At 36.8% G+C, this 14,008-nt stretch overlaps 1 protein-coding gene across 1 annotated transcript; it reads left to right on the forward strand.

Moving 5' to 3' along the window:
• Window positions 1–8,710: 8,710 nt before the first annotated feature.
• LOC131394608 (olfactory receptor 7E24-like) lies at window positions 8,711–9,683 on the forward strand. Its single transcript, XM_058525997.1, is given in 2 exon segments — window positions 8,711–8,884; window positions 8,887–9,683. Coding segments are annotated over 2 exon segments (885 nt in total). The 5' UTR covers window positions 8,711–8,796.
• Window positions 9,684–14,008: the final 4,325 nt, after the last annotated feature.

The following is a 14,008-nucleotide window of genomic DNA, read 5'->3' on the forward strand; positions in this document are numbered from 1 at the left end:
TTATGTGTGTGGTTTAATTTCCAGTTTATGTTCTATTAAATTTACTACCTCTGGTTTTCATATTACATCATTAAAATTCACAAAGGGAAATGAATATAGAAATTTGAAATCTGAAAATATTATAATAGAACATAGATACCTGAGTACTAAACCTAAACTTTCTACTTGTTTGAAATACTTTTCCATAATGTTCACAAGTGGTAAAATGGGAGTAATACACTTGTATCACAAGGTAGGGTTGAATTTAAATGATAAAACAATGTGAAAATTATTTAATTTTAAGATGTTCCCAGATGACTAGAAAATGGGATATTAGACTTACATTTCAACTTGTCATACAGGCCAAACACTTTACATCCTCTTTTCTGGCTATTATAACATATCATTAGTTCTTCTGGAACAGTAGTGATCAAGACAAGAAGTATTATTCTGGAGGTAGATGCATCTGTTTGCACACAAAAATGGGGCATTTCTTGTTTTGTTTTGTTCAGTTTTTTTCACAGAATTATTGAGACATAATTGACATATGACATTTTGTAAGTTTAAGGTGTACAAGATGATGTTTTGATACACATGTATATTGCAAAATGTTTACCAAAATAAGGTTAGTTAACACACGCTTTACCTCACATAATTACCATTGTGCTGTCTTGTAGTTATAGTGAGAACATTAACTCTACTCTCATAACAACTTTCAAGCACACAACACAGTATTGTTAACTATAGTCACCATGATGTACATTAGATCCTTGGAACTTATTCATCTTATAACTGAACGTTTGTACCCTTTGGCCAATATCTTTCCATTTCCACCCCCCATCAGCCCCTAGGAACTACTAATCTACTCTCTGTTTCTATGAGTTCAATGTTTTTTAGATTCCACATATAAGCAAGATAGTACAGTATTTGTCTTTCTCTCCTGGCTTATTTCACTGAGCATAATGCTCTCAAGGTCTATGCATGTTGTAACAAATGTCAGGATCTCTTTCTTTTTCATGGCTGAATAATATTGTATTGTGTGTGTGTGTGTGTACAGAACCTGAGTCTTGAAGTGCTTAGAGCTCAAAGTTCTTATAGAGGATGAAGCCTGTGTGGTGGAGAGTATCTGAGATGCTCCCAATGATCTCAATTCCTGGTTTTCATGCCCTTGTATATATCGCTCCCACTGAGTTAGAGATGGACATAGTGACTCGCTTCCAACATTAAGAATGTGGATCAAATGTTTGGAAGTCACTTCTGAGAAAAGAGTGAAAAAAATCTGTCTTTCTTCTTCCTGCGTCTCTCTTGCTCTCTTGGTTGCTCATGTTGATAGAACCCAACTGCCATGTTGTGAGCTGCCTCATCAAGAGACCCATGTGTCAAAGACCCGAGAGAATTCTCTCTTCAATAACCTGAGAACACGTGAATCTTGCCAACAACCCATGAGTGAGCTTGAAAATAGGCCTCTGCCAGTCAAGCATCGAGATGACTGCGGCCCTGGCCAACATCTTGATTGCAACGTTATAAGAGGGCCTCTGAAGTATTTAAATAAACTATCAGTTGCCAAATAAACATGTAAAAATCAATAGTTCTGTAATATGCCAATATAGTTCAATTAGCTAAAAAAATGTAGAATTGAAGATTATCTTGAAGATAATCAAACTTGAACTTGAAGATCATCAAAATTAGCAAAAAGCAAAAAAAAAATTAAAAAAAACACCTATAAAACTCCAACATATTAAATGCCAACCCAAGCAAGAGCTAAGAAAACAAAAATAACAACTTAACCTTAGAGACAAGTATAAACTGAATGGAAATAGTATCACATTCTTGGTATAGAAGACCTGAATCTGCCTAGATTTTGTGAGTAATAAAATGGATTTATAGATATCAAAATCACACACTGAGTTGTTAAATTGAAAAGAAGTCTGAATTTTATGTTAAGGTCCTGTAACTGGGAAGTAAGAAGCAAGGAGTACGGTTGAACCGCCTCCTGAGTAGAGGAAGGATCCAGACCCTTCTAAGGATATTCACTTGTCTCCTTTTCCTCTTCCATTAACATTAGCAAGTCCTCAGAGATTGGGATGACATGGACCAATTGGCTAATTATGAGCTGTGTGTATTGAGCCCCCAAGGTCATACAATTGTAAATAATTGGTCATACAACTGTAAATAATCGGCTGGTGCCACCAGCTCTTTACTTTGCCAGTTCTAGTATCATGCCTCTGGGCCTGTCTCTCCTCCCTTCATGGACATCTTCATCAGAAGGTCCCAACCTGAGTCTGTCTTCCTGCCAGGCCTGAGGAGGGACCCTGAGACTTCATTACATGCCAGGCTGGAGAGGGGCAGAGAATCTATACTCCTTGGTCATGCTCCAGCAGAGATGCAGCCCAGCCCAGTAAGTGCTGTGGGAGATGGTGATTGGAAGAGGGACTGTTGGGAGCAATATTTCCTCCTCAAGAAGGCAAACATGACAGTTGCATTAGACAGATGGCAGGGCACCAAAATACAAAATTTCAGATCAGACACCTATGAAGTTTATGTTCTTGGTTCTGGTGGGGGTGTGAGAATTCTGAGAGTTCTGCTTCCACCCTCACTAGTTCTGGCTCTGGTTCATATTTCCCCCTCCATAGCAGCTAATGTGTCTCTTTAAACTTTCTCCTAAGAACTTGAAAATGATCATGAAGGTGGTGATGAGGATGAAGAGGAGGAGGATGACATTAATCATAACAATGTTTATTGATGTCTTCCTAAGTGCCAGACACCAATGTATGTGTTTTATGTATCTTGTTGGATTTCATCTGCATGATCTTTCCCAAGTTATAAATGCACACACTATTATTATTTTCTGTAAGTGGAAAGGGCGGCAGCATTCTACGTAATTTTACCAGGTTGTGAGTTAGAAAGAGTTGCAGGCATATTTGAATCTGGGCAGTCTGACTGCAGACTCAGGGCATTTGCCCAGTCTTCTCGCCTGCTAAACCAAACGGTCATTTCACTTCCCTGTCAGTTCCGGCTGAGACCACTTGCTCACTATGCTCTTCCCTTTAGTGGTTTCTGGTAGACCACAGTGGAGAGTAGTAGGTGGGACTTGCTGTATCAACTATAGGAAGCATGGTTGAGATCACAGGCAATGATCGTAGAGAGTTGGCTCATGATAATTAGGGGCAGATCTCTCTCTCTCTTGCCTCTGCTCCTGGATTTCACTTCACCTGTCCACTTCCTCCCACATTCTTATTATCAGCCTACTCAATCACAGAAGGAGACATAAAGTCGAAGTCTTGGAGTCCATTCCTTCTCAGGAAACAGAAACAGTTAAAAATTGTATCTCAGATGTACCTGTGGTTATGACCTCTGTTCCTCTGCTTAAAATTTTCAGAAATTCTGGAAACAAAGAAGTTGAGTACATGGGACTCAGAGATGAACAATTTACTTTTGAATCCTGTCTGCTTTACTTATTATTAGCGTGTTACGAGGCAAGTTCTTAGTATCTCTGGGACTTAAGGTTGTCATCTGAGTTGGTTCCTAGTTGATACAGCTCCACCGAATAAGGATTAAACTAATAATAGATGTTCTCTATGCAATAAATATGAGATGAATGCATAAACTAAGGGCAAAATAAATTTCAGATATTTTATTACTAGTTTTCATGTCATTTGACTTAGATATCTGGTAACTTGAAGTTATGGTTTTCCTACATTCCTGACAGGACATTTTATTATTGTTTATACAAGTATATGGTTTGTATATGGAGAGAAATGACTGAGTCCTATTTCTGATTCCTCAGATCCTCTATCTTTCTGGCACAGAGGATGCATTGAAAACAAAATGGTCTCAGTTAAATATTGAATAGACCCTTGCATTGTTCATAGAAATAATGTGTGGGCAATATGGTTTACACACATTTGCCCATTCATGCCTTTTCAGGACTGTCCCATATGACTACAGACAAGTTAAAACAGTGTTTGTTTGTGTCTGTCGTAGACTTGCTATGGGACTTATTTTTTTCCATTTAATAGCATCTACAGCATTCAATTATCAAAAAACCATTGCAGAGATTTTCATAAATATAAAGAAAAGAGGCAGAAACAGACAAGGCAGTAAATCTTATTGCATGAGTTGAGACACACTTTAGGATTTCATGTCATTATATGCTCCAGTGTGCTGAGACAGGAAAGGTTCTGACCTCTCTGCCATATAATCCATAAAATGTAATTAAATTTTGGGGATTGTATTTCATTACTAAACACACTATTTCAATAATGATTTAAATTTTTATTAAAAAATAATCAAATATTTATGAAGTTCCAAACTTCCTTTAGGTGTCACACATGTTCCAGAGATGGGTGTTAGATTCTCCAAGAAGGAACAGAAACACGGAGAGGTTGAGAGATTTACACACACTCCACACATAGGTGGTGAAAGATTCACGACTGAAACATTGATCTTATCCCTGCATCGGTTCTCTGTCACCTTCACTGTAGCTAACCAATAGTTCTTTTCAAACCTACTTTGGTTCCACATGAGCAAATGGAGGTAGAGGAATTGATTCATCCTCTTTTGGTTCAGTGAGTCCACCTGTGAATTATGGTAATGAGCCAGTGGTTTATAGAGGCAATAATGGCATTAATGTGGTGGATTATAGGGCTTTCTATGAATAGTTGTGCAGTCTACAGTCAGTTATGAAATCTAAGATTGAAAATATTTTCTACACAAGATGAATATTTAATGTGGATCATGGAATGATTATCCCAAGTCAGACTTCAAGGATATTTTCAAATGTATACCTTAATATTAGAGGATGTAGCTGATAGAAAATGCTTTTTGTAATGGGACAATAAATATAGGCAATTATTATTAAAATTGAACATGCACTGAATGTTAGAAGTTGAATGACTTATCCCCACTCACCAATTGTATACAAATTTTCACTTGCATGATATGGAAGGGACACAATAATTTTCATAGAATTGCGGTAAGAAGAAAGTGATATAAAATAAATATAATAGAAATATAAAATATAGAATATAAAATAAATACTTATTTAATATATAAATAAAGTATATTAAATTATAAATATGTTATAATTTATATTAAAATGTATGAACTTCTATAAACTGAATAAAATTATGTCTTCTCTCATGTAATTATGTGCATCAGTAAAATATTTGAAGTAGTGGTACATACTTCACAAAGAGACTTAAACACCATCTCCTGGTAACAAGTACATTTCAGAGGCAACATATGTAGTACACTGTTTAGGTAAGCTTTTAAGAAAACTAGTTATGGATATATAAATCAATATTGACATCATGGAAACATTGACAAGAATATAGACCCATCAAATTCATAACACTGGTTGCCTTTGGAGGACAGGTATGCAGAGGAATCTGATTGAGCAGAGATACCAAGAAAAGTCAAATATTATCAATAATGTTTCAAATCTCTATAAAATATGAAATCTGAAGCACGTATTATTAAATGTTTATATTTTAATATAGATGGTGGGTACTGATGATAGCAATGATAGGTAATATTAAAGCAGCATTTTCTAAGTGTTGGGCAATATTCTAAAGCAATGTTTCTCAATCCCAGCTGCATATTAGGATGACCAAAACCTCCTGTGTAGAGATCCTGAATAAATTGGTTCTAGGTGAGGCCAGGGTTTCTGTATCTTTTAAAATAACCACAAGTAAATATATCAATCAACAGGACCTGAGGATCACTGGCCCAAGCAATTTAAATGATTTTTTTTTTCTTAATCAGCTGAGTTTTTTTTTCTTTTTTATTAAAAATCATGAAATGTAAGTAAAGTTATTTATCTTCAATAAATATTCAAAAAATAAATCTGAGTAGGGAAAGGAGCCAAGTACATGTCTCTCTTGTTTGCCAATAGAATCCAAAATATACCTTTTGCTTTAGCAAATAACATTAGGTATTTCTTTTTTTTTTTTTTTTTTTTGACATCTGTTTCGTTTATTGCAGTAGCATTGGTTTATAACATTGTAAAAATTTCAGGTGTACATCATTGTACTTCTATTTCTGCATAGATGAAATGATTTTTAAAAACTTTCTTACAGTATTGCTATAAGGTAGGTTCAATTATTATCCCAATTTTACAGATGAGGAAACTGCCCAGAAGCATTTATATTTTTTATTTTGCATTTTTTCTCAATGAAATCATAGTGTGACCTGCCAAAATAATAAACCTGAAGTACCTTCAGGTAGCTGAATTTAGAGAATTGCAGTCCCTGTATCAGGAAGGATTAACATGAAAATCTGCTAACTTGACATAGGAAGGCTGGGCCTTAAACCTGACCCTGGGACTTCCCCTAGAGCTAAACTCCCCAACTGTAAATAAGAGGGCTTGTGATCAGAAAAACAAGACCAACAAGTATCTGAAAAGGTGCTCAGCATCACTAATCATCAGGGAAATGCAACTCAAAATCACAATGAGATATCACCTCACACCTGTTAGAATGGCTATGACCAAAAAAAACAAAAGACAACAAGTATTGTTGAGGTCGTGCAGAAAAAGGGAACTCGGGCACACTGTTGGTGGGAATGAATGTTGGTATAGCCATTACAGAAAACAGTATGGAGTTTCCTCAAAAATTAAAAACTACTACTACTAATTAAAATGGAACTACCATATGAACCAATAACCCCACCTCTGGGAATACATCCAAAGGAAGTGAAATCAGTATCTCAAAGAGATATCTGCACTCTCATGTTCATTGCACTATTATTCACAGTAGCAAAGATATGAAAGATATCTTTGCAAAGATTGTAAAGTGTGTCTGTTGACAGATGAATGCATAAAGAAAATGTGATACACACACACATATACGCTGGAAAATTGTTCAGCTATAAAAAAGGAAATCTTACCACAGCAACAACATGGATGGACCTGGAGGACATTAGGTTTATTGAAATACTTCAGACATAGAAAGATAAGTTCTGTATGATCTCACGTATGTGGAATCTAAGAAAATCAAACTCATAGGACCAGGGATTAGAACTTGTCATGGGCTGAGGGTTGGGGGAAATGGGGAGGTGTTGGTTGAAGGGTGCAAACTTCCAGTTAGAAGATTTATAAGATCTGGGGATCTAATGCACTGCATGGTGACCATAGTTAATTATACAATATCTAATACTTAAAATCCACTAAGAGAATAGATCTTAAGTGTTCTCACCTCACACCAAAAAAATGGTAAGTATGTGAGGTGATGGATGTGTTAATTAATTTGGTTGTGGTAATCATTTAATAAGTATACTAAATCCTCACATTGTACAACCTAAAAAAACCTTCATGTTGTAAAACCTAAATATATACATTTTTTTTGTCAATCATACCTCAATAAAGCTGGAAAAAAAGAAAAAAACAATGAAGCAGTATTATTAGGCCACTACAGAATAGACTCCAAAAGCAGCGAAGAGTGGTTTCACACACCAAACATTTTACTGAGATTGTATGTGGTTGATACAAATAAATCTGTATAAAATTAAAAATAATTAGTGTTTCTTAAATTTTATTATTGTTTAATCATTGACAGATGCTCTGTACACTAACACCACCTTCGTAGTTATCAATGCTGTACGATTATGTGCACTTAAGTAAATTATATTTACCAAAATTTGAAGTCCATCAAAGCTGAAGATAGGAATTATACATGAAATGACTTTCCAAAGACAGCCATCATATTTGAGTAATCACTTATTTCCATGAAGGAGGTAAGACAGAAAACCAAGAATGATAAAATTCGTGAAGATAACTATCATATAAAAATGTTTTCTTTTTATAAACATTCAATTTTAATTTATAATCCAGATTACATAGTCCTGTCTTTTATAGAGTATTTTTTAAAATATTCCAAATGAAGAATATTTAGCATTGTATTTGAATAAAATAAGGTCTATTTAACTACTTCTTAATTTCTTTAAATTCAAATGATTTTTGTTTTTTCTTGAAAGGGGAAGAGTATTTCTTATTCTATATTTTTTCTTAAAGAACTAGGCTGTATTTTACCACTGTCAACTTAAAAAGCAAATTCACCTGTGATTTTACCCTCAAAATTAGTTTATTCAAGAATAGCCAAGAGTATTCCAATTTGAGATGTGCATGCTATGGTGAACCATAGGAAAATCTGGAAAAAAAAAAAACAAACGGGAGGAGCTGCTTTTATAGAGTAAAATGGAGTTGGGGGCGGAAAGGAAGAAGCAAATGAAAGTCTATTGGGGGGAAATAACAATCTATCGTGATAACAGCTCCTTACTGGCTAAGCTGCGACATTTCTCATTGGGTGGGCTGTTGCCAGGTGTGGAGAGAAATCTTCCTTCGTCATAAAGCAGTTTGACTTCCTGACCAAAATGCAAGCTTACATCTCTTCCTGTTTGGTTTAATTGACCATGTGTGATAGGGTGTGAGAGCTCCCCTTAGAGGCTTTCTTGACTTCAATTTAGTTTAGGTTTCTTTTATTAATTTCCACACTGTGATCATGGGTTTATTATCTCTAATGTTCTTGCTCCTCTAGTACTCTTCAGTTGAGTTTCTCTAAAGTGTGTATAGAAAGAGATGAATAACACAGAAACCAATGAGGAAACACTTCTAAGAAAACTGAATTTGAGACAGTCAGGAATATTGCTTAAAGGACTAGGGTGTTTGACTTTACAAGTGAATTGCTTGAATCCAAAATATAGACACAGTGCTGGGTGTTCATTGACTGTTTTCTTTTTTCCAGTGCTCTTTTCTTTTTCAAAAGGTGTCCAAGCTACACAGAACCACAAAACCTAACACATGTCTCAGAATTCTTCCTCATGGGCCTCTCAGATCATCCAGAACTGCAGCCTTTGCTCTTTGGGTTGCTCCTGTCCATGTACCTGGTCACCATCTTTGGGAACCTACTGATATCCTGGCTGTCAGCTCTGACTCCCACCTCCACACCCCGATGTACTTCTTCCTCTCCAACCTGTCCTTGGTTGACATTGGTTTCATCTCCACCACTGTCCCCAAGATGATTGTGGACATCCAAACTCACAGCAGAGTCATCTCCTATGTGGGATGCCTGACTCAGTTGTCTTTTTTTATCCTTTTTGGATGTATGGATGGTATGCTTCTAATTGCGATGGCCTATGACTGATTTGTGGCCATCTGTCACCCTCTGCATTACTCAGTCATCATGAATCCATGTCTCTGCGGCTTCTTAGTTTTGGCATCGTTTTTAATTAGCCTTTTGGACTCCCAGCTGCACAATTTGATTGTGTTACAACTTACCTGCTTCAAGGATGTGGAAATTTCTAATTTATTCTGTGACCCTTCTCAGCTCCTCAACCTTGCCTGTTCTGACACCTTCACCAATAACATAGTCATGTATTTTGTTGGTGCCATTTTTGGTTTTCTCCCTTTCTCAGGGATCTTTTTTTCTTACTACAAAATTATTTCCTCTATTCTGAGAGTTCCCTCAATAGCTGGGAAATATAAAGCTTTCTCCACCTGTGGCTCTCACCTGTCAGTGGTTTGCTTATTTTACAGAACAGGTCTTGGAGTTTACTTTGGATCAGCATTGTCACCTTCTCCCTGGAAGGATGTGGTGGCCTCAGTCATGTACACCATAGTCACCCCCATGCTGAACCCCTTCATTTACAGCCTGAGGAACAGGGACATCAAGAGCGCCCTAGGGAGGCTCCACAGCAGACAAGTCTAATCTCAGTTTATGTTCAGTCCATTCTGGAGCATGGGTTGGAAAAATCCGCAAAACCGTATATGTAGGCCAGCGAATACTGCTTCCTTGATCACATTATTTTCTCAGTCTCATGATATTAATTCCACTCCGTGTTTCAAATATGAATGCTACTTCTTTTGATTTGTCCTTAATTGGATGGGGGGCATGTTATGGGATCCTTTGTACATCACAATGAATGCATGAAAGGTTTTCCTCAATGACCCTGGTATCAGGTGAAGTGAACAACTCTCTTGTAGTGTACTTAAATTTTAAATCCTTTTCCATGGTTCCTGTGCATTTTCCATATAAATTTGGCATCTATCACATCTGTTTACTCAGGTAACATCTGAGGATGCAGTTCACTGTTCCTCAACCATGGATTTTATTGGAAGCCCCTGGGGAGTTTTATAAATATTGATGACTGGGTGTCATCACCAGAAATTCTGATTTAATTGGTCTAGAGTGTGTCTAGGTATGAGGATTTTTAAAAGCATCCAAGATGGTTCAGTGTTCAGTTCCTAAAGAGATGAAGCTCAAAGGGGCAAGTTATGAAAGAGCTTATTGTAGCTCCAGGCAATGTGATTTTCATCAAACACATTATACTTCCACACCCTAAGGTTTTCATTTGTGCTCATTACTGAGGTATTATCTCTCTGCTACAAACTCATTCTTCTATATTATCTTGTGGTGCTAGGGCGGGTCTCTTAAAATCACTACTCTATTTTCCATCTGGCTTTCTTGTTACATACATTTAATAACGGTCAGTACTTTTCACTACACTCTAAAGTTACGTATACCCCTGACACTCATAAGCCCTTGGTATTTGTTGGCTTCCACCTGGCACCACATTGTTCTGTTCTGTTCATTGTTGCCTTTGTCCTGCAGTAACTATTTAACCAACTTCCTATACTCAATTTTCTTCATTGAAGTAATTAGCTTGGTTTTATTTTTCCTGACTGAATCCTGAATGATAAATCATAGCATGGCATGAAAAGTATATTATGAATTGTGTGCAATTGGAATATTGCAAAATGTACTCAGAAAATAAAAGTGATTTTAAATATGTATCTTTGTCAAGAGTGTACAACTGAGATTTAAGTACTAGTATGATACTGGTAGTTGATGTGTGGCTCTAATGGTGTCTGAGGATTATTCAATCACAAATTTCATCATAAATAAATTGAATTTTGTCTTCTTTTAGTTTATCCTACACAGCAAAGGTCCATGTTGTCAGCAAAGGGGAACTCTTTCCTTTCACTAGTAACAGCCTGGTTAGGACTTCGCCGTGTGACCATGCTTCCCTGACTTCTGTCTTGATAACTCAGTCTTTGGGCTCCATTTGTATTCTTAAAAATGAGTCTCCATCTTTCTTTAGAGATGTCACACGTAGTTTTTGGGTAGTAATCTTGATTCCCTGAAAACCTGTCCAAAAACTAGTTTAATTTACTCTGCCTTTTTACTTTTAAAGTAAATCACCTACCAACTACATTGATAAGGAACTTTGATGTTGGAGACAGGAATGAACTTGGCAGATGATGAAGCCATAGCAGCTAGTGGGAAGATATCACATAATAAAAATTACCACATTTCTATATTTGCGTATGTGTTTATGCAAGTCTACGTGATAGTCAAAGGACCTTGATAACTGGTAAAATATGTTGCCTTTTGATATCAAATGTTAGACTCTTCACAGAGTAGCGCTTTGGTCTTTTTTTAGATTTAGATTTAGATTTAAAGTGCTAACGATGGCTTAACACTAATCACGGTGTGACAATGCTTGATTAGAATAGGAAACACAGATAATAGAAAGAATGTGGGCTATGAAGACACACCACTGCCCAGATAGTGACTCAAAAATTTGAAGCTTTTGGCCTCTCAAAGTTCCTTGCTGAGCCTCAAAATCCTCAGCAGCAAATTAAGTGCAATAGTGCTTATCTTCCAAGGCCATGCAATAATTATACATAATTCTGTCACTGACTGGTCAAATAGTAGTTTTCCATCAGATGATAAATCCTATTGTAACATTAAGGAAGTTAATGTAAATAAGCATTTCAGTAATTCATATGTAACCTGATGTCAAAAATTGTGTAACTTTAAGTATCGTATATAACATTCCTATTTAAATTCCTCATCTGTAGAGTTATGATAACAAGAGCACTTACCTGAGGCGGGTTGAGAAGATATTACCAAATGGACTGAATAGAACACTATTTAGTATATAGTAGTGGATCAATAAGGCAAACTATCATAATCAATAATTAATAGGCCAGTGTATAGTCTCAACACATGGACTTCGGAAGTTAAATTTTGATTTGCAACATTGGCTCCTCTAACTTATTACCTGAGTACACTGGGATATATTTTTATAACTCTCGTGGCTTCTAATGCTTCATTTTTAAAGATATTTGGCTAAAAGCACTCTAGGATTAAACAGACAATATGCATATGGTAAGAACTAAGTAAATATTGATATCATTATGCTTACCATCTACCATAAGGTTGATGTATCTCTTTTTTTCAACTTTACTGAGATATAATTGACATATAATACTGTGTAAATTTAAGACGTACAGTGTGTTGATATGAAACACTTACACGTTGCAAAGCGATTACCACCATAGAGTTAGCTAACACCTCCATCACATTACATAAGTACCATTTCTTTTTTTTTTTTTTTTTTTTTTTTTTTTTTTGTGAGGAGATCAGCCCTGAGCTAACATCCGCCAATCCTCCTCTTTTTTTTTGCTGAGGAAGACAGCCCTGGGCTAACATCGGTGCCCATCTTCCTCCACTTTATATGGGACGCCGCCACAGCATGGCTTACCAAGCAGTGCGTCGGTGCGCGCCCGGGATCCGAACAGCGAACCCCGGGCCGCCGCAGCGGAGCGCGCGCACTGAACCGCTTGCGCCACCGGGCCGGCCCCAGTACCATTTCTTTTTTGTGGTGAGAGCATTTAAGATCTATTCTCTTAAGAACTTTCAAGTATATAATATATTATTGCTAACTACGGTCACCATACTATACAATAGATCCCCAGAAATTATTCATCTTATAAGTGGAAGTTTTTACACTTTGAACAACATCTCCCCATTTCCCCCACCCACCAACCCCTGGTAACCACCATTCTACTTTCTGTTTCTATGAGTTTGGCTTTTTTAGATTCCACGTATAAGAGATATCATGCAGTGTTTATCTCTCTCTATCTGACTTATTTCACTTATCATACTCCCCTTGAGTGTATCCTGGACGTAGTGACTTGCTTCCAACCAACACAACATGACAGAACTGAGGACGTATCACTTTTGAGATTAGAGTACAAGAAGACTCTGACTTTCATCTTCCTGGCACTTATTTCTCTGTCACCTATCTGCTTGTTCTGATAGAAGCCAACTGCCATGTATGAGATTTCCCATAAGAGACCCATGTGGCAGAGAAGTGAGGAAGGCTTCTGGCCAACAGTCCACAAAGAACTCTATCCTTCCAGCAACCGTATGAGAGGGCTTGGGAAAGTTCCTCTCCCAGTCAAACCTTGAGGTGACTGCAGACCTAGCTGACATCTTGACTGCAGTCTTGTTAGATACCCTTGTTTATTTAAGAGAAGTATCAAGTTATAATAAGAGCATAAAAGTCAATAGTTTTCTAATATACCAACATAAATCAATGAAAGAGATGAACTAGAATTTGGGCCATCATCTAGATTAGCAAAAAAGCCTAAAAAAGGAAATAGAAAATTCCTCTTCAAGACAGAAATCTTAACAGAGAAAATGGACATGGTTTCAGATTCTTGTTAAAGAAAACCCAAGTCTCCCTAATTTACTTCAACAACACAATGGATTTGCAGATGTCAAAGTCTAAAAGTCATAAATTAAATTGAAAAGGAAAAGAGTCTGCATTTTACGTAAAGATTCTTGAACTTGGAAATCACAAGCAAGGTGTACAGATGAGCTTTCTTCTGAGAAGAGGAAGGTCCCATGCTCTTCTAAATACATTCACTTTTCTCCTGTTTCTCTTCTGTTAATATTAGGAAGTCCTCAGAGATTGAGATAACATGGACCAATATCACTAATGATGAGCTCTGTGCATTGAGCTCTCAAGGCCTTACAGGATTAAGTAATTAGCCCATGTCTCCAGCCTTTTAATGTGCCAGTCTCAGCTAGGCTATATACTTGTACCTCCTCTTCCCAGAGTCATTGTCTCCACTGGGGGGTTCACGCCTGAATCTGTCTTCCTACAAGTCCTGAGAACAGAGCCTCAACCCTCATCATTCACCAAGCAGGAGAGGGCAGTGGATCCAATCTCCTAAATC

Source organism: Diceros bicornis, chromosome 30 (genome assembly GCF_020826845.1).
Source record: "Diceros bicornis minor isolate mBicDic1 chromosome 30, mDicBic1.mat.cur, whole genome shotgun sequence".
Classification (NCBI taxonomy): Eukaryota; Metazoa; Chordata; class Mammalia; order Perissodactyla; family Rhinocerotidae; genus Diceros; species Diceros bicornis.